General features: G+C 30.9%; 1 protein-coding gene across 6 annotated transcripts in view; it reads left to right on the top strand.

Moving 5' to 3' along the window:
* NOVA1 (NOVA alternative splicing regulator 1) overlaps window positions 1-23,879 on the top strand; it is a 152,001-nt gene that overhangs the window by 109,303 nt on the left and 18,819 nt on the right. For 4 of the 6 annotated variants that reach the window (XM_032404860.1, XM_032404862.1, XM_032404856.1 and 1 more), the window contains exons 3-4: window positions 1,958-2,124; window positions 12,305-12,376. In XM_032404860.1, the coding sequence (XP_032260751.1) occupies window positions 2,044-2,124; window positions 12,305-12,376 (153 nt within the window). In that variant the 5' untranslated portion in view covers window positions 1,958-2,043. The remainder of the gene's footprint in view (window positions 1-1,957; window positions 2,125-12,304; window positions 12,377-23,879) is intronic. The other 2 variants (XM_032404859.1, XM_032404857.1) reach the window with 1 other exon arrangement.

The raw sequence follows: 23,879 nt of genomic DNA, 5'->3' as shown, positions 1-23,879 counted from the left end.
ATACAACCTTGTAAAGACTTCCCCAGAGTATCCCTATAAACTAGATCGTTTTACCCAAGAACCACAGAGATACATCAAGGTAGACAAGGATGAAGAAAAGCTGATTAGGAGAAACAGGAAATATTAAACCTTCAAACTCGCATGATATTTTTCAGATTCTCTTCATCTTTACAGATGAAAGACATACTTGCTCTCTACTGAAATATTTTGTACAACTTAAGAAACTTAGTTTTTCATTGACTTGAATCTTCATTGTTTAAAATATGAAGATTGAATTTAGGTGTATCCATATAATATTAATCTTTAAATTCTTGTGATTTAAGTCTTTTTTGTAGAAGTAAGAATGATAATCTTTTACTGTTCTTTTAAAAATTCTAAACTACTAGAAAAATAGTTTATTGAGGCAGTTAATCCTTAAAGCAATATAAACTCCTTATGATCTTTTTAATGTTTGTAGCTTCGCAAATTTTTCCTTCCAAATGTACTTTAAAAATGTTTTATAGAGTAGCTTAGAATTTTTAAACTGTAATACCAAAAAGAAATGTGTTAAATATTTGGGAGTTTTCATATTAATTAAAAAACAAATATTTGATAAATTTAAAAATAATCATTCTTTTGATTTTTTTTGATAACTGTTTAGTAAAGAAATACTTCTGAGAAGTAAGTTTATGTGTTATGTTGGGATGTTGAATTTAATATCAAGCTGCTGTAACGAGGCTCAGAATAGTCTGAAAACTAATCTTTTTTTTTTTTTTGCCTTAAAGTTTATCTAGAGTGTATAAAATGAGTTATAGGACCTGTGTATTAGACCCAACCAATTTCATTTTAGTCATGTCTCACATATATCTACATTTTATTTACTAGATGTGAAATGAACACTATTAATTAATCTGTATCAATTATCCATAAATTTCAAATTTCATAAACTATTTTTTAAGATTTTATTTATTTATTTATTTATTTGAGAGAGAGAGGGAGAGGGACACGCAGACTCCACGCTGAGCATGGAGCCTGACACGGGACTTGATTTAACGACCCTGAGGTCATGACCTGAGCCAAAATCGAGTCAGATGCTTAACTGAATCACCCAGGCACCCCATAAGCTTTTTAAAATTTTGTTCTTAACTCTGATATTCTGTCTTATTTTTAAAATTACATAATAAAGACGGTGTTGACTCATTTATCTAATAAATATTTATTGTGCACCTGTTATGTACCAGGGACTGTTAAAGCCTTTGGGGAAACTACAGCACAAAACAAAACAAGCTAATTTACTATCCTTTGACAGCTTGCATTCTAGTGACAAAGTTAAAAATTAACAAATATAAAATATCAGGTAGTGTTGTTGCTATGATTAAAAGAAGAACTGGGAAAGTGAATAGAGGGTGGTAGAAATGAAGAAATTTACCTACTATATAAACTTTCCAAGACCTCCTCTACCCACCAATTTAAATGCTCTCTTCACTAGATCATCCATGTGTGCCATCCATATAGGTACGTCCATTATTTTTCATTTCATAGAATTGTATAATTGTCTGGCCTGATGTTAGTTTAGTTTTTCACCCATAAGATATCCTCTCCAAAAGCTGGGTCCATCGATCTTCATCTATGTATTACCAGTTTTTAACCCTAAGTCCTTTTATAAGTGCTCAGCAAGTATTTTTTATGTCAAATGAATGAATGATATGCTCAGAACTTCTTAAGATCTCTGGCTCTACTGGAAAACCCAAGGCCCTTTTTGAGACAATTAGAAAAGAATGGGTTAAAAAATGGTAGAAAGGAACATTTATGTATGCATTCACTCTGTTTGGTTCAAATGAACATTTCTAATTAATTAAGAGTTCTACATCTTACATTATTTTATTGGCCTTACTATATCATCCTATTTCATAGCTTTTTTGAAAAAAAATATAAAATAAGAAGGAAAGTTTTCTGAAAATTAATCTTTTATCCACAGGTACTACTGAACGAGTATGCTTGATCCAGGGAACAGTTGAAGCACTGAATGCAGTTCATGGATTCATTGCAGAAAAAATTCGAGAAATGCCCCAAAATGTGGCCAAGACAGAACCAGTCAGCATTCTACAACCCCAGACCACCGTTAATCCAGATCGCATCAAACAAGTGAGTGTTTAGTTGGGAAATCAAAGAGAAATATCCACAGCATAGTATGAATTCCTTATAAAAGAAGCTTTAACATCTTAGCATATAAAGTTTTTATTTTCCTAAGCATGCTTAATACATAACAAAGTTGTCATTTTATTTACTTAAAGACTATCAGAGTCTCTTCCTTAGATTGATCAGTTGATTTATTGATTGATTGAATATCTCATTAAAAAATGACTAACACTAAAACGTGTTACACTGAGGAGCAATTATGTGGCTCATTTCTTCTGTGATTGCCTTTTAAAAAATTTATAGGCACAAATATGATTGGTTTATAGGAATTTAATCTACTTAAAATTACATTCAATTTTTAAATAAAGTATACAAATTGAAATGAAACTATATCCTCAAAATTTCAAATACCATATTTTAATGATATTTGTAGTCTTTAGTATAGTTATTATGCATATAAACTCCTGTTTTGTTAATCTGTTATACTCAACATTTTTTTATAAACAAATATGTATAAGTAGATTTTTGTACCTAGCAAATAGTCCTTTGTTACAAAACAGCTCTTATGTTCTGTATAACATGTAGTATTTATATATATGTCATGAAGGGCCAATGTTCATTTTTAATGTGTGAGATTTTTCTGTAACAAAAATTTTACTTGATAAAAATGTGAGTTTTTAAGGTTGAATAATGGCTGACATGATGTAGGAGAAAAATGACATTCTTTAATGTTAAATTAGGTGAATTCTTCCCCATAAACTCTTAAATTCTCAAAATTTTTTGATACCTTATGATTATGATTATTGTTTCTGCATTTGCCCTTTTATAATTAGCTACTTCATTTGTGATCATATTATCAGTAGACTATGCTTCAAAAGAAATGTATTATTCTTCATTAATTCACAGAATATTTAATTTACAAATTTTATATTCATTGTAATAAGTTTGAAATGTAGCTCAAAATCTTATTAATTTCATGTTTCTGAATTGAGAAAAAATTTTATACTAAGCAGTGTTATGAATATATTTTAATTTTACCAATATATAGATAAAAATAAGCCTGCTAATCATATGCAAACATAGGAATTAATAATTAGGTAATATATTTTCAAATTACAGGCTAACATTCAATTTTCTATTAATTACCATTAAAAATTTTTTTCCATGTTTGCATCAGGTAGCTGTTATTCCATATAAAATCATTCCATTTTATACTCTTTGTCACTGTCAAATGGTTCAATTTGTATACCCTTCACAACTTTTTAAGGAAGTATATTTTAATTTATGCATGGCAGAATGTAAATAATTTACAGCTCTAAACATCAATAGATTTTTTTATTCTTCACAGCCATTTATAGTTTTGAAATGTTTAGTTTATCTATGCTAAGTGAATACAAGAAATATTTTTAAAACTGACCCCAGGACTCTAGAGGTGGTCAGATTCTAAAACTATGAGTTTAGTTAAAGACTTCTGGGTTAAAATCACCCAGGGCTAAGAACTTACAGAATTGGCCCTAAAGTGTAGGATTTATTGACTTTCTGCCTTCCTCCAGCCTATTACTTCTCTCTTTTCTTTTATAACTTCTGTGAGAAACCTTCAAAAATTTAGAGATAAGAGTGAACATCTTGATTTTTTAAAAAGTAAAATATACAATGTAGTTTGAGTAGTATGATATCATTGGTGGTATATTTAGGACAATGATATGAATTATTATTTATTATTTTTATAATAATAGGTAGTACCATCAAATAATGGAATATGAATCATTGTTAAAATTTTGATTTTCTCTATGCAATATGAAATTTGAAGGCTACAATAGATCTAGTACCATTATAGATTGATGATGAAAACCAGAATTTGAAAATGTTTGGTTTATTTTTACTTGCCTTGTTCAGATAATGTTATTTAAATTCAAGATAAGTGTTAAAAAAAATAGTGATTGATTGACTTTTGTGTATTTGCATTCATTTGTAAGCCTTGTAGATATTGATGGAATTAAAATTATTGTTGATTTTAATATTTTCATGTAATCAATAATGTATGCAATTAGAGTATCATTTTAAAAAATTATCAGACAGGTACACTAAATCCAGTAGGACAATATATTTAATCCTTAAACCCTTTCGTTGTAAATGTAAAAATTGAAAATTTTACTTGAAAAATCTGGAAAAAAGATCAAAATATTTCCAACATATTATTGATCAACAGAGTTTTTTATGTTCTAAGTTTTCTATTTTAACAATGTAAGATTTTTTGTTGGGTTATTCTCCAAATAGTAAGTAAAGCATATAAATTTAAATGACCACAATTTTATTTCTGAAAATGCTGGTTATCCATTATCAAATAATATGTCCAAAATAAACTGCTCTAGAATATATAAAAACATTTCATATGATATTTATATATGTTGTAGATTATAGTACATAGAATCACAGTAAGATTTCTTTTAAATGGTGGTCTTTCCTTTAACTGATAACATTAATCTCTGCTTTGGGCTTTATTTAGTCCTGAAGTTAATTTTAAAAACAATTTCTTTAAAACATCTTTTTAGAATTTTCTTTTAGTTAAATTGTACAAAGAATAAAATTAGGATTTTAAAAAATGAGAGAGCTAGAAAATATAACTTCTGTGTAGAAATGAATTCATGTTGAATATGAAATTATAGATTTTCTTAATGTTTATTACTGCATGTCTATTGTTATGATTGATAATTTTAAGGTCTTGCCTCCTAAAAATGTATAATTTGTATGTAACTTGGACTTAAAATAGGAAATCAAAGTTAGTTCTAAACAAATAAAAGTTGCTTTAAAAGTTATAATTTCAAACCATATGTTATGGATCTCTAACAGAATATTATATTCTGAATTATGTAATCTAATACCGTTGGTAACTGAATAAATTGCATGAACCAGAATATTCTGCCCAAATGAAACCTACCGTTATTGAGTGAATGAGTGCTCAAACAAATATAATTTCTTAGGAAAATAGTGCAAACTGGTCTTGCAGGTCTTTCATATAGTGGAATGATGAAATCTAGCATAACAGCCTTACATCCAACTTCAGATATTAGATGTTGTTCCCTCTCAAATGTTTTTTGTTGTTATTGTTTTATTTTAAAAATATTTATTTGCTAATAGAGGGATTCCAATACTTTATATATTCAAATGATAATAGTAATAATAACAGGTATTGAATAATCAAAATATTGTAGTCTCTGTTCTATAACCTTATTAGGATTATTAAAGTTATTATAATTATAATTATAATTATTATTATTATTATTAAGTACCTAATATCACTGTGCTTATTTTACAAGTCAGTATACTAAGAAACTGATATACAGCAAGAGCCAATAAACCAAAGTTAAACATTAATTATAGCATAGAACATACTATTTCTTATCTTCAGGACACACAAATAACAGAGACATTCAGTGATCTTCAAATAATTTAAACCCTGTTTGTAGAAGTTCTGAACTCATTTCTGGAGCATGTCTTTAGCCCAGATTATTTAATACACATTTACCCATTTCCACCTTTTTGTATTTTGAGCATGATACTTTTTTCCCCTCCTAGGATTATTGAAACTTTTCTTCTTTTAAGTCCCTCAAATCCTTCTCTAAATATAGTTGTCTGTACATAATGAGTCAATACAATAAACCCTAAAACAAGGTAGGAACCGCAAATCAGTAATATAGTTAGCATTTGCTAACTTCTTTTGTCTGTTACAGATTTTCAGCAGTTTTTTTCCCTTTTGGCTCAAATGTATTTTTAAGAAAAGCCACATGAAGAGCAAAGCAGCTATAGGCATTTAGAGCATTCTCTTATATTTAAAAAAATCAAATGAAGATATAAGAAATCTTAACTTCGTCAAATAATTTTACTTCTGTCATGAAAAATTGGCAAAAATAGCACGTAATGTGTTCACTATTCATCCATTCTGTCATGAATTTATTAAATTCCTTCTTCCTGAATTGCGGGATATATTAAATTATAGCCCTTGCTCTCTAAAACTAGTTTGGGAGAGATCATAAATGATTAAAATAACTTATAAAAATGTCAAACCGTATTATATACCTAAAGTACAATATAAACAATGTACTATAAAAGTTCAGAGGCGTGTGAAACAAATGTAGGCAGGAGTGACATTTGGTCTTATAAAATGGGTGAAGATTTGAACCAGGCCTTGAAGATTATATAGGAATTTCCTAATTAGAGGAGAAGAAAGAAAAAGTTATTTTAGGCATGTGAAACAATATGGATTTGAGGAGAAAGATATAATGGTTGAATAGTAAGGAGACTCTCGTGACAGAAATGGAACATTTGGGTTGGAGTTTAGAGGAAATTAATGTTAGATAGATAGGGTGGGACCAGATAATAAAGAGCCTTGGGTGTCTGGCCGAGGGGCATTCTGTAGACTATGGATACTTCCTAATATTTCCCAAAAGAGCTCTTTTAATTTCTCTGGAAAGTTAGAACAAAAGGAGGAACCTCTGCATTTTGTTACCTTCTGTGATAAAAATCCAGACCGACTCTTAGGCTGCCTGTAGGTTCAACTATTGGTTGGAGAAGAGAACTATGACAATTAGCTGAGTGATCTACTATGCAGATCTTTAGGTTTGAAGGTTTGTAAGATAATATTTTCTAAACTTCTTTCATGTAACACTCACAAATCTAAGGAATGTTAAGATTTGTCAGGCTAAATAAATAAAGGTTTGGTGGTCAAGAATGAAGGATGAGTAATATTATAATAGTGCTATCTACGGTGTTTATTGTTTCTGTGCCAGCTGTTGTGCTATGCACTTTACATGTAGTCTCACGTTTTATCCATCTTCACAAAAACCTATGAAGCAGGGAAAGAGTACAGAATCCATGTTATACTTATGGAAGCTGATGTTTAAAGGAATTGAGTAACTTACCCAAGGAAATGTAACTGGTAATTGATCTTAACGCTGGGCTATATGGCCTCCAATTTTGAGCAATGCTGATAAAACGAAATCCAATAGATGTCTCTCTTTGGGGACTTTTCAGTGTCTGGAATAAGTTTATCCAAGAAGAGAACCTCATTTAAAATAGAATGTCTTGGGTCAGGATAAAGTTAAGAGACTATGCAATATTTTCAGAAGATGACAAACACCTAATCTCTTTTGGTAGTGAAGTTGAGACAAATACCTGAAGTTGAAAGATATTTCGAAGAAAAATCTGTAAGGCTTTGAGACTGATTTATTGTAGTTCCAAAATGGTGAGAAAAGAATGAAAAATTATTATATATGGCTTTGAGCCAAGCAGAATGGTGAAGCCTAGAAAGCAGTAAGGGAATTTTAGTTAGGTGCCTGTTTGAGATAATATTTTTATGTGTTGCAGACAGATTGAATAAGTTGTAAGTAGTATGCTTTTCTCTTGAAGTAGTCTTTTATAGAAGTACAGGTGAGAATGTAAAACTGAAAATATAGATCCTTAATTAATTTCAAGGCAATAATTTCACTTACCATCTTCATACTAGGAGAAGAGAAAAAAAGCAAAAAATGAGATAAAGAAGCAGTTACCAGAAAAAGTATGTCATAGGCATTATAGTATAGTATAGTTAAGTGCATAGGATCTGGAGCAGGACTGCCCAGGTTCAATTCCTGGCTCTTTATTTGACCAGCTATGTACCTTTGAGTGAGTTGTTTTGCTTCTCTGTACCTCAACTTCTTTACCTATAACATGGGACTAGTAATAATAATCTATTTCATAGGGATATTGTATTAACTGAGTAGAACTATATCTGGTTCTTAGCAAGTGCTCTTTATTAATCATAAAGATAAAAAGGAAATCAGTAATACTCCCTGTGATAAAATAAGGAGGGAAAGTTTAAGGAAAGTTGCTAAAAAGGATCAAATACCCAGAGAAAAATACAAGAATAATTTTTTTAAATAGGAAATTATTGGTGATTTAAAAGCTAGTGTTAATCACATGGTGAAAGCAAAGTCATTATTTCCTACTAATATTATTTCCTAAAAGTTAACAGTCCAGTTAGGTAAAGAGAAAAAATTGTATGAAAGGTAGAAATGCTGATTTGGAATTTTGGATATACAAAGGAGTAAAATACAAGTTAGATAAGGGAGGCTCACATAACCCCTGCCACTCAAGAGGGAATGGCTTGTGTTAAAGAATAAAAAGGAGCTTGAAATGGCAGAGAAATTAGAAATGAGATTACTGTGAGGGTACAAGATGTCTCAGGAGTGGTAAAAAGTTAATATTTAGGGTGTTAAGGTCCTAACTTAATGAAGGATGGGAGGTCTGAGTATACAGTTTTGTCTATAATGAAAAGAATAAGAAGATGGAGAAAAAAAGGTAGTTTGGAAAATGGAAAAAGTTCAAATGTAGTCAATTGTAGTAAGGAAGTTCATTCTGAAAAATCATGATTTCTTTCAGGTAATAAAGACTATCAGTTGAAAGGTAGATAAAACACATGGCATTGGAGGATTGAAGAAAAGGATAAAGGTACAGGACAGCAATTATGAGGAAAATAAGCTATGGAATAAGAATAAATTCTGAAAGACCTGTGTAAATTGGACAACATGAGTTTATATTAGTGCTGAGGGGTTCCAGGTAGTTCAGACATTGGAAGAAGGGGAGGATACTTGTCACAATGAAAAACCAAAGATGACAGTTACATATTCACATATTTTATCTTTTCTTTTTTAATAGAGCACTATACAGATTTATTTAACAGAACTCAAAACACAGGTTTGGGAAGGTGATTACTTGAGTAATATTACTCAGCTAGTAATAGATTTTGAATTACAATTGAGATTTGTTGTTTACTGCTGTTCTCACTATATCTATAAATATCAGAGGTTCTTGACAGTCTGTTACTGTAGATTTGCTTGGAGATAAGCTGTGTATATTAGAGTTTATTTATAGTAATATTTTCTGGTCCAGCAAAACTGTCACTTGTTAACAAGAATGCATTTTACAATTTGTAATTACTTTCTAGTTCTTATTCCCAGAAGCCTAATTATATCTACATTTTAACTAAATGTCTATTGTTAAATCATGAATATTTTAAAACTATTTCAAAGGACCCACTATTTTGAAATTGTAAAATACTTTAAATTTTTCTGCAACAAGTAATTCAGCCTTCAATCTTTAAAGCAGAATTCTTAAACAGCTAGTCAATTCGTGTAAATAAAAACATATTATACTTTTCCATTTGAAAGATAAAATTGTGCTTAAAAAATGACTGTCCTTCACAATCACTATTTCATAAATGTAAAGAAAGCATTTTTAGAGGAGAGTGTCCTTTGTTCATGTTTTTTAAATAAATATTTTAATACACTGTTACTTATATGGATATTCAGTTAGTTACATCTTCATGATGTGTAACAGAAATTTTACTAAATGATTTTTAACTTGAAACCACTAAATTTTAAATCTGTGTAGTAAGTAGAAGTAAATGTTTTGTTTATAAAATATAGGGAAACAAACATATCATACACTTATATTGTACATTGAAATATTTCTTATGGATTCTTTGGTTCTATTTCTGTTGTTAAGAAAACTATCAAAGCTGTTTCATTAATCTAATTAATAAACATTTTTAATTAAAGGCATTATTTTAATATATTTACATTTATCTATTTGTTAGAACAATTTTTTGTAGCTAGTACTTTACAAAATCAACCAAAATGAAAACTTTCTGGAATCTTTTTATTGTTATAACTTAAGTTGGTAAAGGGAGGAGACATTTTGTGTTTAAACTGTCTATGTGAATAATAGCTACAAAACTCATCATGTGTTTATTTCATTATGTACTCATTATTCTAGGAATTTAAATGAAGAAAATATATTTAGAAACAATTTATTGTGATATTTTGATAATCTTATCCCTTGAAGCTCAAATTTATATGATTTTCACCAGTTTATTTGAAATATTAAACTTTAATTTCTTATCAGATTATGATATTTGATAAGCAAATTTTAATGATTTAAACACATTAATATTTTCCCTGAAGTTTAAAGTTACTGTTTTTTGTTTCTGTGAGAAATAAATAGCATCAGAATTATTAAGGGCAATGATGTAACTATGAGTTGTATCAGTTACTAATAATACATGTCCAATATTTCATATATATGCCAAGCAAAAAGAAAGGGATTGAATAAACTGACAGAAGATAATATTAATCTAAGTGACTACAAATTCTGAGCCACTTGATATTACTACTTTTTCCACATCATTCTTTGCAGTGTTTTAGTACCTTACTGAGAATTCATATCCAGGGCAAGGTGGATGTCCTTGTGAACCTATGGTACTTCAGGTTGATTTTACCCTGATGGAAATACAAGACCCCAACACATACTTAGTGCTTCTGTAGGTTAATGAACTTAAATTCTAACCTATTTGGGGAGAAATGACCTCTATATTTATTTCACGTCTGTTCATCAGCAACCTCATAATCTGAGATAAGTACAGAACAGATTTTTAAACGTATGTTAACTACTCCCAGGAATTCTCTGTAATAACAGTCATAACCAGAGGTGGGAAAATAAAATCTTTACTATTCATCATATAGTAACCTGAAGTCAATAATATATGTTCCAGCATAGAATTGCATGAAAAGAAAATATTAGAGCAATTTTTAATAACTGAAAATGAAAGTCTCTCTGGAGAAATGGCGGAATTTATTACAAAGAGTGAAAACAGAAAACAAAGGATTTGAAGATTTTGTTTCTTCTTTTATGAGGTTTTACTGCTGAATGTAGCTCCTGCCCCCTTTTTAAATATGATTTAACAAAAACCTTGGTATAACTCAACATGAAGTGTAGTTTTCCTCAAAGTATTTTAGGTTTTAACTTAGAAGAACCAGGAATCACTTGAGGAGTGGACTATTTATAACATGATTTGATGTTAGAACCAATCTTACTTTGTTACTGGAGAACAGTAAGTTAAGTAGAAGCCTGTGAATTTCCTATCCTTTCTTTTATGCTTAACTGCTTCGTTCCACCCAAATCAGAACTTTTGAAATCTCAAATGAAGAAATGTGATTTTATGAAGTAATTTTATCTGCTTTTCCTGACACTGCTGAACCTTTAAAGTTATGCTTTTGCTCATATCTGAGTAATTTTGATGCATATTTATTAATATAAAACAAAATGTCCACATAGAATTGTGTCTGTACTATAAAACTACCCCATTTCACCTATTAGGAAATATTATCTATTGAGAGAGCTACTTAAGCAATGCTATTTGCTAAGTGAAAATATATTTTTTTAAAAAGAGAAAAGTTTAACATCTTACACTTCAACATTATTCTATTAGACTTGAGAAGTTTTTAAAATATATTAATGGATTATTCAACAAGTATATTATGGTCTCATACAACATATTTTATATATAGTATGTAGAAGCATTTCGGAATGAAGTGAACAATAAATATGATTCCTAATATTTTTGTGCTTATATTCAACACAGGCTGATAATGCTACAATACATCTATATTAAATTTTTAGTCTTCAACAGAAATGATAAAAATATTATGGCAATTTGTTAAAATGCTATTAGTTACTTGTTTATTAATATGAGGTTAATGTTTACATTTTCAGACGGGCTCTAAATTTGTTAAAAATTAATATTTTAGAAGATAATGTGATTTAAGAACTCAGAACTGCAAATTTAGTTGCTTTTAAGTATGGATCCCTAAATTCATGTGGAATCAACTTGTTGGTGATGTTCAACATATTAAGTAGGTGGATGCTTTTATACCAAAGTAAACTTCATTTCACCACTTCTTCCAATCCCCGACTGTATTCATTGATAGGAAAAGGACTCTTTCAGTCTTGCTCATTGAATTTCTTGAATTTTTGTTTGACATCTCTTTTCCCCCAAGCAAACAAGAGGGAAAGAAAAGAGACTACTATTCATGAATATGGTCAGGATGCCTTTAATGCTCATGTGGATTTTGTATCTGTCACCATCATGATTTCAAGTCATGAATTTATTTTTACATGCTTATGCATGCATATTTACATGCATTAGTTACTTAGTTGATCTTAAATTCCATTAAATTTGAATGAGTAGGAGAAAAATTTGTTCCTAGGATTTTGTTCTCGTTATATTACATTTTATTTTATTTTGTTTTATTTAAATGATCAGTTTAAGGCTTTTAAAGGTTGATTTGCTCCTGAACTGCTTTGTTCCCAGACATTGCCATCTTCCCCAACTACCACCAAGTCCTCTCCATCTGACCCCATGACCACCTCCAGAGCTAATCAGGTACAGTATCATCCTGTCATCTACACCATACTTTTCACGGGTGATTGCCTGCACACTGGAGAGAAGGATAATGGTGGGTTAAGGATGTATTCGTTCATTCACATATGTGCACCATGGTCAGATTCCAAATAACCTGAGAAAGAAAGATCGATTATTCCTGAATATTTATATGCAGTTTTTTAACTTTAGATAACAAAAATATATTCAGATGGTAGACTCCTCGAATTTGGGTTTTTTCCCTTAAAATTATGACTTTCTGGAGCTCTGCGTGTTATTTATTGAGTCACTGTTTATAATCTCCATTATTGGTTCTTCCTAGGATTATTGGTATATAAGTTAAGAATATCATAGATGTAAAAAAATGTATAAATATGACTTATTGAGCAAAGGTATATCTTTAAAAGTGAATGCATTTTCATTTGTTTTTTATTTCAGACATGCCTTACTGTGTAAACAATTTTCAACTTTCAATGAAAAACATTTCTAGCAATCTAAAAGTAACTGAAAATTGGTGTTTGTGATAATTTTATTTCTGTTTTACAACTTAGGAAATGGTATAGTCTTCTAATTTAATATGACCATTTTCTTTAGTGGAGTGACAGACTTTGCAATTAGATATATATTAGTTTGATTTGATGATTGTTTTGGTACTGAATATTTGTAGGTCATTTTTCAAATGTAGTTATTTTTGGCACATTTAAATAATTCATCTAAAATATCTTATGTAAAACAGAGCCATACTGTACTTGACAAATGTTGAAAATATATTCATTAAAATGATTAAACACATTTTCATTTTGTCTGAGTTGAGCTTCATTTAGGTGAGAGATGTTATTTTCTTTAATATTTCTACTTTTCCACTAATACAAGGCCTTATGGTATTATTCAATTATTAAACAAAAGCTTATCTTTTTAATATATTTTTCATATAGTTGACCAATAAATTATTAACTTTGAACTATATTTGCTAGCTATATTAAATGTGCCTTTTCCATGTAATCTAATATAAGGCTGTCAGAATTATTTTGCTTAGTTATTGAGTCTAATAGTTTTGCAACCTCAGGAAAAATGTTAAAATAATAACTGGAAGCAAAACTAACATAGGGTACGATGTTATTCTATAGTAGGAGCTTGATTTTCATTTTATGCAGTAGCATTCCCTTTAGACAAAACTGTAATATTCACATTTTAGTCCCAATAACTTGGTTAAAATACTACATATATCTCTAGTGATGAATCCCAGCACCTCTCGTTGAAGGAAATGGTATGACATAAAGTGGGAACAAAGCTTGTAATATTAATGCATGAGGTTAAAAAAAGTGTTTATACATTTTTACTCTATATACCTTATCTCTTAAGTGAACTTTAGCCACATGATATAGAAAACTATTGGGACAACAACTAACTTTATTTTTTAAATATTTATCTTGTACTTTATCATTCTTTCCTTTCCAAACAAAAGACAAATGAGTGCAGCAGCAATAAAAACAAAACTAATGATTTTTCTCAACGAACAATGTAAAAAATCTTGGATCTGGAAAGAAAAACTATCTCAGTAATTTTGTCTTTGAAGTTAGATTTGTATTTTCTTTTATTTATTTCATATGAACATGCGAATTTTTAGTAAATGATTTCTTAAAAAGGCTAGTTTATACGTTGAAGTCTGGTAATATTTTTGCCCTCTAGATATGTTACTATATCCACTTCTACCAATTCTTTTTCTAATATTTGAAATAATAAATCTTTGTGGTTTTGTACTTTGTCCACTATACTCAGGTATAGTTGTTAAATATATTTTATTTATATTCTGGTTTCTTCTGTTTTTATACAAACAAGCATATCTCCTGGATAACATGAGGCAAGATATACAAGAAGAACAAAACAAGATTTTTAAGTTTATTAAAGGAATTGTAGTCATCATCCATCCTTATGTTATTAGTATTTTGTGATCATTTTATTCCCTCCGTATTTCCCAATGAATTCAAATTCACACTATATTAGCTTAGATCTGTAAGGGTAACCAAGATAGAAAAATGGGTTCTAATATGATCATATTAAAATCTCCATAATTAAAATGAACTTTTAAACCTATAAGAGAATTATTTTCATGTGTTACAGCTAATATGATATCCTCTGCTGTTAAAACTATAAACTTTCTCCTTGTGAACTTTTATAAACCAATATAAAATATGCCCAGACAACTGTTTGTGTTATTTTCATCAATAACAGCTAAATGAGTTATGATTGAGTTCTATTTCCAGAATAGTTTATCTATGTTACAGTGATGTCACATTATCACAATAATGTGATAAAAAGGGCTAAGGGACTATTAATATTCAGAAAACCCAAAAGTAAAAAGCACAGAAAATACACCAAGGAGTAAGTTTTATTGCAGTTTCAACATTAAAAACTTGTTCTATTCTTTTAAAAATGATTACGTGTTTCAGTACATACTAAATTTTACTTTTTCTACCCTCATGTTTCTACAGGCCAGACTATTTCCACAGGTCAGAGAGGCAGACTATATCTACAGTGTTGTTGGTCTATAACAATTTCCCCCTGAAAACTGAAGGACTATCATATGAGAAGTCCTACAGAATGGTGGTTATAAGTCAAGACTGGTGCCAAATTGCCTGTGATCAAATCCTTGTTCTGGCACTTACTTGCTGAGTAAATTGGGTTTCAGTTTTCCCTTTTATGAAATCCAAATAGTAGCATCTCATAGGGTTGAAGAATGAAATAAATTCATTGTTCTTGAACAGTACAGTATCTAGAATGTAATGTTAACCATAAGTGTTAGGTTCTGTTTATTTAATTTATTTTGTTCTGAAGTATCTTTCAAGTGATATGAAAAAGAAAGAGTATTCTTTAAGATGGTAAATAGCATAGCATAGAGCTTTTGAAACTGAAGAATTCTAAGAATTCTAAGATACTAGTGTTGCTTGCTGCTTTTTTAACTCCAAAATATTTCTGTAATCAAAGTCTCTCTATTCTTTTTCTAGATAGTTTAAACTACTCTACAGTTATTTTCTTCACTAGTGAGAGTACTAAGTTGTATGTTGTGTAATGATAAAGCAAATTGCTGTTATTTCCCTAATGAGAAAGAAAAGTTAGTAGGGCTAATAGTTTTCCAACTTGGACTGTTTTTTGCATGTGTCGCATATTGCAAGGTGCAACTTTGAAATTTCTTACATGTGGAATTTTAACTATGAAGCAAATATAAAGATATAATAAATATAATTAGATTCTTTAAGCAATGTGTTTTCAAAAACCTTAAAAACAAAATAAAAAACCATTAGTTGGGTTTGATCATCAGTTCTAAGTTATTGATACTAAATTTTTCAGTTACTTCAAAATTCAACAAAATGGTTTTGTTAATCAGTCAATGGTGCCAAAAATTAAATTCCAGCTTTAATTTTAGGTTCCTGGTTCTTAGCTCTCCTGGGATTCTTCTCAAATTTCATGAAGAGAAAAAGGAAAAATAATGATTGCAGAAATATGTGCTTTATAGACATTTACTTACTGACTGATGAATTTGAAATTATATACCAAAATATAATAAAACATGAAAATAGGTAATTCATATATAGCACCCTTGCTGTGGTTACAGGAAAACACAGGTAAAACTCAGCTGGTCTTTCTTTAAATTCATGGCTGTAGATCTCAAATGGACCCTTAATTCTTCCAGTCATAAGCCCTTTCACTTTTTTACTTTCTAGATGGCTATTTCATAAGTTCTCTTCTTTCAACCCCTGTATTAGTTTTCTTTTGCTGTGTAACAAATTACGCAGTGGTTCAAACAGCACCCATTTATTATCTTACACTTTCCATAGTCAAGAATCCAGGCACTGCCTCACCGAGTTCTCTGTTCCTGGTCTCACAAAATTGCAATCAAAGTATAGGATGGAGTGCAGTCTCATCTAGAAACTTGACTGGAGCCTAATCCCCTTCTAAGGGGATCCAGGTTGATGGCAGCATTCAGTTCCTTGCAGTTGTATGGCTGAGGGTGCTGACTTCTTAACTGTCTGTTGGCAAGAGGCAACCCTCAGATTCTAGAGGCTGCCCAAGTTCCAGGCAGTATGACTCTCTCTCCAGTGGGCACTTTGCACCATGGCTTTTTGCATCTTGCAAAGCCAGCAGGAGAATCTTTCTCCAGTGTGTGCTAGCAAGATGGAGTCTTATATATTGAACCTAATCATAGGAGTGACTTCTCACCTCCTTTGCCATACAACATAACTTAATCACAGTACTGACATTCCATCTTTTTGACACATTCTGTTGATTAGAATCAAGTCACAGTTTTCACCCACATTCAAATGGAGAGAATTGCACAAAAAGTAGCATCAAGGAGGCAGAGATCATGGGGCCATCTAAGAATTCCCATATCAAACCTTCCAATATCTCTTACTCCCTCCTCACTCCCAACTGATGACCTTACTTCCTACTTCACTGAGCCAGTATTTTACCCACATATTCTACATTTTCTTCTGTTATCTTACCTTCTCCTACCTAAAGCCAGTAATTTCAGTTATACATTAAATCTCATCCTTCTTCCTTTACTCAAGGACATCCCTTCAGCAGTTCTTCCTTTTTTCTCCTTTATCTTTCAAGTTTTTTGTCTCTGTGGAATCATCCCCACCAGCATACATATATCTGTTTTTTCTCCCATCTTAAAAGACAAAACAAAACTTCTTTCAATCCCACTCCTGGCATCGACTAATGCCCCTCTCCTTTTTTTTTTTTTTTTTTTTTTTTTTGTGATTTGCTTAGTTGTGCTTAGCTTGATGTTTTTTATTTTATTGTAATTTTTTTATTATGTCATGTTAGTTACTATACAGTACATTGCCCCTCTCCTTATACTCCTCTGTAGCAAAATTCATAAATTTTCTCTACTGTTTTCTAATATCTCTCTTCCCATTCTTTCTTAAATCCACTCCAGCAAGATTTTTTCCTCCACCATTCCACCAACACTGTGTTTGCCAAGGACATCAGTGATGACCACATTGCTAATTCCAGTTGTCTGTTCTCAGTGCACATGTTACTTGGCCTATCAGCAGTATTTGTCATAATTTATCACTTCCATTTCCTTGGTATGTCTTCTTTACTTGGCGTCCAGGATACTGCACACTCATGATTTTTCTTCTGCATCATACCATGTGCTTTGTCTCAAAATCCTTTGCTAGTTCCTCCCCTCATCCCACTTAATGTTTGGAGTGCTCCACATCTTAATACTTGAAATGACTTCTGGATTTATACTTTTCTTTCTCCTTATCTAATACCATGTCTTTCATATGCTGACAGTCTGCAAAATTTATGTCTTTAGTGTGAGACAGGTTTACTATGAACCAATGAAGCTTAAGCCTTAAGATTTCTCACCTCAAGCTTACTACAAGACACTGTACCTAATTTTATGTTCATAATTTTGAAGGTATTTCCCAAAGATATCCCTTAAAATTGTATGATTCAGGTTCCACATAACTTGGGTTCATACTTATCTCTAATCCAGATTTGACAGTGAAACTATAGACTATATTCAGTTTCCTGTGCAGCAGTTTCCATTTGCATATCTAATAGACCTCTCAAATTCAACAATCCAAAAAACTACCCCAAACCTGTTCCATCTATATCAGCCTTTACCATCTCAGTAGAAGACAGCACCATACATCCACTTGCTCAGAACAGAAATCTTGGATTCACCCTCATCTCTTTTCTTTTGTATTCCAAGTCCAGTTCCTATAAGAAACAATAGTGACTCTACCTTTACTAAAGGATGTAGAATCTTAATCACTTCTCATTACATCTACTGCTACCCTAGTCCAAGTCTGAATTATTGCAACAGCTTCCATATAGGGTTTCCTGCCTTTCTACCCTTGCTCTCCAAAAGTCTGTTCTCCATAAAGTCTGTATTTCTTTTAAAATGTGTCAGATTTTTTTTTCCTTTGCCTATACCTATAATCATTTCCCATTTCACTCAGTAAAAACCAAAATCCCCAAAATGACACCCATTAACTTGCAAGATCTGGCCCTCGCCACATTACCTCTTTCACTTCATTTCCTACCTCACCTCCCTACTCATTCCGCCCCAGCCAAATTGACCTGCTTGCTTTTCATTGCAGGCATTAGGCATGCTCTCGCCTCAGTATTTAGCTCTTGCTTTTCTTTCTGCATGAAATTATTTTATCTCCGAGATCTACTGGACTAACACCTTAATAGCCCTCAAGTTTTAGTTCAGATTAAACCTTCTCTGTAAGGCCTACCTGACTACCCCATATAATACTGCAAACTGGCCTCCCCCTGCTCCCAGTATTCCTGTGTTTTTTTTTTCCATCACCTCATAGAATACCATATACTTTGTGTATTGTCATATTTACTGTGTGTCGTCTCTCTCACTTTCCTAGAAAGTAAGTTGCATGATTACAAGGATCTTTGTTTTATTCTCTCATCTATCAGAAGTAGTAATCTGGAACATAATAGGTTCTCAATAAATATTTGTTGAATGACTAGTATTAGGAGGAAGAATAGGCTTACAGCCTATATGTTTAAAACTTTATTTTTGAAAATCTCTTCAAATGAAATTTTGAACATAAGTTCTCTAAAAATATAAACCAACTGGATAAAGGTTTTTTTTTTAAATTCTTATTACTTAAGTTTGGTTGACATACAATGTTAAATTAGTTTTAAGTGTGCAACATGGTGATTCAACAATTCTATGAAAAGTGTAGTTACTTTCTGTCACCACATAATGTTATTATAATATTATTGACCCTATTCCCTATGCTGTACTTTTCATCTCTGTGACTTATTTATTTTATAACTGGAAGTCTGTAACTCTTTATCCTCTTCACCTATTTCACCTATCTTTCCTCCCTTCTTTTCTGGCAACACCAGTTTGTTCTCTGTATTTATGTGTTTCTGTATTGAATAAAAAGGTTAAGTTAAAGGGATATAGCCTTCTTCATTAGACTTCTGTTTTACTCAGAACACAGTGTGAAAGCCAGTCAAGCTCTTATCTCTTGTCTCAAGAATTATAATTCTCCACCAAAATATCAAAATTAATTTTCATTTCCTTCAGCATGTGTGTGTATGTGTGTGAGATGTCAAGATAGTATTCTTTAGAAGTGTATTTAAGAAAGTTCTAGAAAAATAGTGAAATCCAAATGTCCTTTTTAAGTGAACGTATTGATTTTATTATATACATGAGAGTTTATGTAATTTGCTTACTACTAGGAAGAGCCTTATGAAATGCTAATATTTAAAAAATCGCTAATATTGAGTGCAGTTTCTTAGTGAATGTCATATACATATAAAAATCTTCAAAACTTCCCAAGAATAAACTGAACCAAAAAAGCGTAGAATCCCTATCAAGGGAATGTACAATTTTCAGATAAGTACATAAAACACTTCCTTAATGAATAGACTTAAAATAATTTTGGAAGAGACAGTTTAATATAGAAATATCAATACTTTTAAATTAAAACGCAAATGTATTGTAGTTTTAATTTTCTTCCAAATTTTTTTGGTTTTGAGAGAGAAACAAAGGCAAGTGATTTTAATACCATATGAAAAATAAGTGCCTAAGAATTACCATAAGGCTATTAATAAAAGAATATCAAGAAAAATAATATTTTGTGGGATGACATACTTCACTCAGTATTAAAATTTACTATAAAGCTATCATAATAAAAGGAATGTGGTACTAACACAAACAGATATAGTCAGTGAAACATAATAGAGATTTCAGAAATCCAAGTATATATGAAAATTTACTTTATTTTATTATACATTAAGAAAGGTAGTATCACTTAGGCGTTAAGAGAACTGTGATCTGGAGTCATTATTCCTGGCTTCAAATCATATCTTTGCCACTTCCTAATTTTCTGATTTGAGGAAACATTCTTAACTTTGCCATGTGTGTTTCTCAGTGTAAAATGTGAATAATAATAGTGCCTAGCTCATAGGGTTGCATGATTCTTAAATGAATGAATACATGAAAAGTGTTTAGAACGCTGCCTGGTCCAGAGTAATATTTAAGTGTCATTTTAATTCATTTTAGAAAAGGATGTTTTATTTAATAAATGGTGCTGGTACACTTGACTACTCACCTGAAAGAAAATAAATTTAGACCTCCACCCTGTACAATATGCAAAAATAAATCTCAATGCATTCAAGATTGAAACTGTAAATTATAGTGTGTGAAATTAAGTTGAGGATGACTTTCTTAAGCAAGAAGAAAACACAAAACAAAGGAATAGGTTAAGATTTGGGATATAAATACTTTATATTTTTGGTATAGCAGAATACACCATTAATAAGCAAAAATGGCAGTATCCTTGAAAAAATATACGTTGCACACATGACAATGAATTAGTAACTCTACAGAGAACTCCTATTTAGGGGGAAAAAAAGGAGAAAAATAGGCCAAGTTTATGAAAAAGCACTTTACGGAAAAAGAAATGGAGATATCCAATGAACATACTAGGCATCAGGGAAATATGAATCAACATCACATTATACTTTTTTTTTAACAAATAGATAAAATTCTATGTGTGTTACTAATACACATATTTTGGGAACACAAAAATATGTGTGTATGTGTGTGCATATGTGTTTATAAATTTAAAAGTGCTAGCACATGGGACGCCTGGGTGGCTCAGTCCGTTAAGCGTCTGCCTTCGGCTCAGGTCATAATCCCAGGGTCCTGGGATTGAGTCCCGCATCAGGCTCCTTGCTCAACAGGGAGCCTGCTTCTCCCTCTGCCTGCCACTCCCTCTGCTTGTGCTTTCTCTCTCTCTCTCTAATAAATAAATAAAATCTTTAAAAAAAAAAATAAAAGTGCTGGCACAGATATAGAAAATAATCATTCTTATACAATGTTGATGTAAGAAATGCTATAAAATTGCAGCTTTTGAGACTCTATCCAGTAAAACTTAATGCACCAATACACAGGAATATAGGGACAAAGGGTGTATATCACAATATTATTTGCAATGGCAAAAGTTAGGAAACAGCCTGACCTCTTTAACAGGAGAGTGACTGAATAAATTATAGTATTACAGAATATTATGTGGTGAAGCTATTAAAAATAATGAGTTAGAGCCCCATAAAATGGCCTAGAATAGTGTTCATAATATATTATCTAAAGAATATGAAGTTGGTAAGAAACATATGGCCCTATGTTTAATAGTCAAAAAACATCTTGTGTTCATGTATCATCAGGGTGATGACAAGGAATATGAACATTATCAACTTTTTCTGTTTATCTCTCTACTTTGTTTTTAAAATGTTAACTAAGAGAATGTAAAACAAGATGGAGAAAATAATGGCTTCAGTTGTGGTATAAAGAGGGAATTTCCCAAGAGGAAGATTGGACCATCTTTGACATTATATATTTATTTGAGCTACTGGGCTCCTCCTTTTTATAGTCGTGGAATGCTTTATTGAGGAGTTTCAAGAAGGGTCACAAGAGAAAAGTTTCAGGCCTAGAGAAGGCACTTATTAACTAGCAAAGGAAATGACAACTGTTTCATATTTTAAAGTTATGTCAAATTAAATTGTGTAATATTTGTAATATTTTCCTTCATTCTTTCTTAATTAATCCATCAGAGGTTCTCATTCCTAGCTTCACATCAAAATTACCTATGGAGGTATTTATTTAATAGGTCTAGCACAAGATTGGACATGTATATTTAAAGAATAGAGAAATGTTTTCTGAGGCTGTTTACTATATGAAAACTGCAAATTAGTTGACTAAAATGATGATGATTGTGTACTATATTAACACTGTTTCTTCTCTCGAACTTTAATTTATCAAAACTTTTGTCATGAGATAACACACTTTATTTGAAAAAATATTAAAGAAAAATATTTGATTTGTGCAGAAGTTGAAGGGTAGGTGTTCAGTTTAGCATTGAGAACAGTAGAGTTTACTAACTAGTACAATTTAAATCTGTGAAAGGTTATTATTACAAAGGATGATTATCTTTTCAGATAGCATTAGTAGTCTTTGACGATTCCCAGGTATGGTCGGGAGTTCTCTTACCTTGGAGATTTTTATATACAGATTACAGTAGTATTTTTTAAGATTGTTTAGCAATAATATTCATGCCCAAAATTATGGAAAAGGGTTAAATGAGTGCTTCCTGACCATATTCATTCCATTGCCAACTTCTAAGTTTTTTAGTTTGCTATGCCGTAGATGGTGTGTTCTTACCCAGTGATGGGAATCAGAGGATCTGCCTGAGGACAAAAATTGCTGCTGAAAGGACATAATTTATATTTTCATAACGCACCATATGGTAAATACCAGATTATATGACCTTAAAGTCCCCTTTGAAGGTATGATTTCATATGAAGATATATTAATGTTTATGGAAAGTCTAGGGCTTTTCAGTTATTTTGATTGAAGAAAGTGGTAATCTTCAGGGAAAAAGAATGAAATAGTCACTCTGTAACGTTGCTTATTTCACATACCATAAATAAATCAGGCATTGGCTCCTAAATAGGCAGACTTGCAATACTCTGGTCTTTCCGGACTATCTACTAGGTAAAGGTGGTTTGTGTATTTCATCAGCGTTTTCCTTGCAGTGGCAGTAGTAGTTCTTATACCACAGTATGTTCTCAAGACAGAACATTATACATGTGTTTATATAACCAAAACCCTGAATGCTCTTTGCTCCAGACATGTATTAGTCTTCTTGCTCTGTGTGTGTGTGTGTATGTGGGGGAGGGGGGTGTACAGTTCAATAGAATTTTTTCTAATCTTTCAAATAAAAGGGGTAATTATCAAGTTTATTTTCAACCTTTTAATTTTCTTTTTAAAATGCTTAGAAGTAGTAATGAATGTCTTTGCATTTTCTTTCAGATAAGAGTAGTTTTACCGGATGAGAGAATTTGACTCCTGCTCACTATAGAATAAAAAATTGTTTCTCATTGTTGACTTTTCTAATTTTTTTTTGTCTTTGATTAGGGAACATTCTAGGAGATAATAAGTTGATCTTTTACATCTTTTCTTCTAAACCTAATACCTTTATAATTCATTTTTTAAGCGTTTGTTTAGCTGGTTTTTTTTCTTCAATTAGATGATACAGTTTTTTAAGTTACTCTTTAAAAATATTTTTGGAAAAGGAAATGTTCTATTTCATTAACTGCAAATTGTTTCTAGCAAAATAATAGAAATTATAAAATTAATGTATTTTTATTTATGGTTCATTAAATATTAGAAGTGAACTACTTCAATCCATATATAGGGAAAAAGCTTAGCTTTGTGACTAATAATACAGTTTGTTAAATTACAGACATTCTTCTGTAGCCTTTTATTTAGTTAATATTTGTTTGTTTATCCCGTGTTAATTAAATACGAATAACTTATGAAATTTTCATTTTCTTAACAATGGTCATTTGTGATAGTAAATTATCAAACTTTACTAGTAAGATACTGAAATGCAAACATGTATTATTTAAAAAAAAAGTATTGGCTTCAGAAAAATTGTTGGTAAAATTAAAT

Source organism: Phoca vitulina, unplaced genomic scaffold, assembly GCF_004348235.1.
Source record: "Phoca vitulina isolate PV1807 unplaced genomic scaffold, GSC_HSeal_1.0 scaffold7, whole genome shotgun sequence".
NCBI lineage: Eukaryota > Metazoa > Chordata > Mammalia > Carnivora > Phocidae > Phoca > Phoca vitulina.
This window is presented reverse-complemented; position numbering and strand designations above follow the sequence as displayed.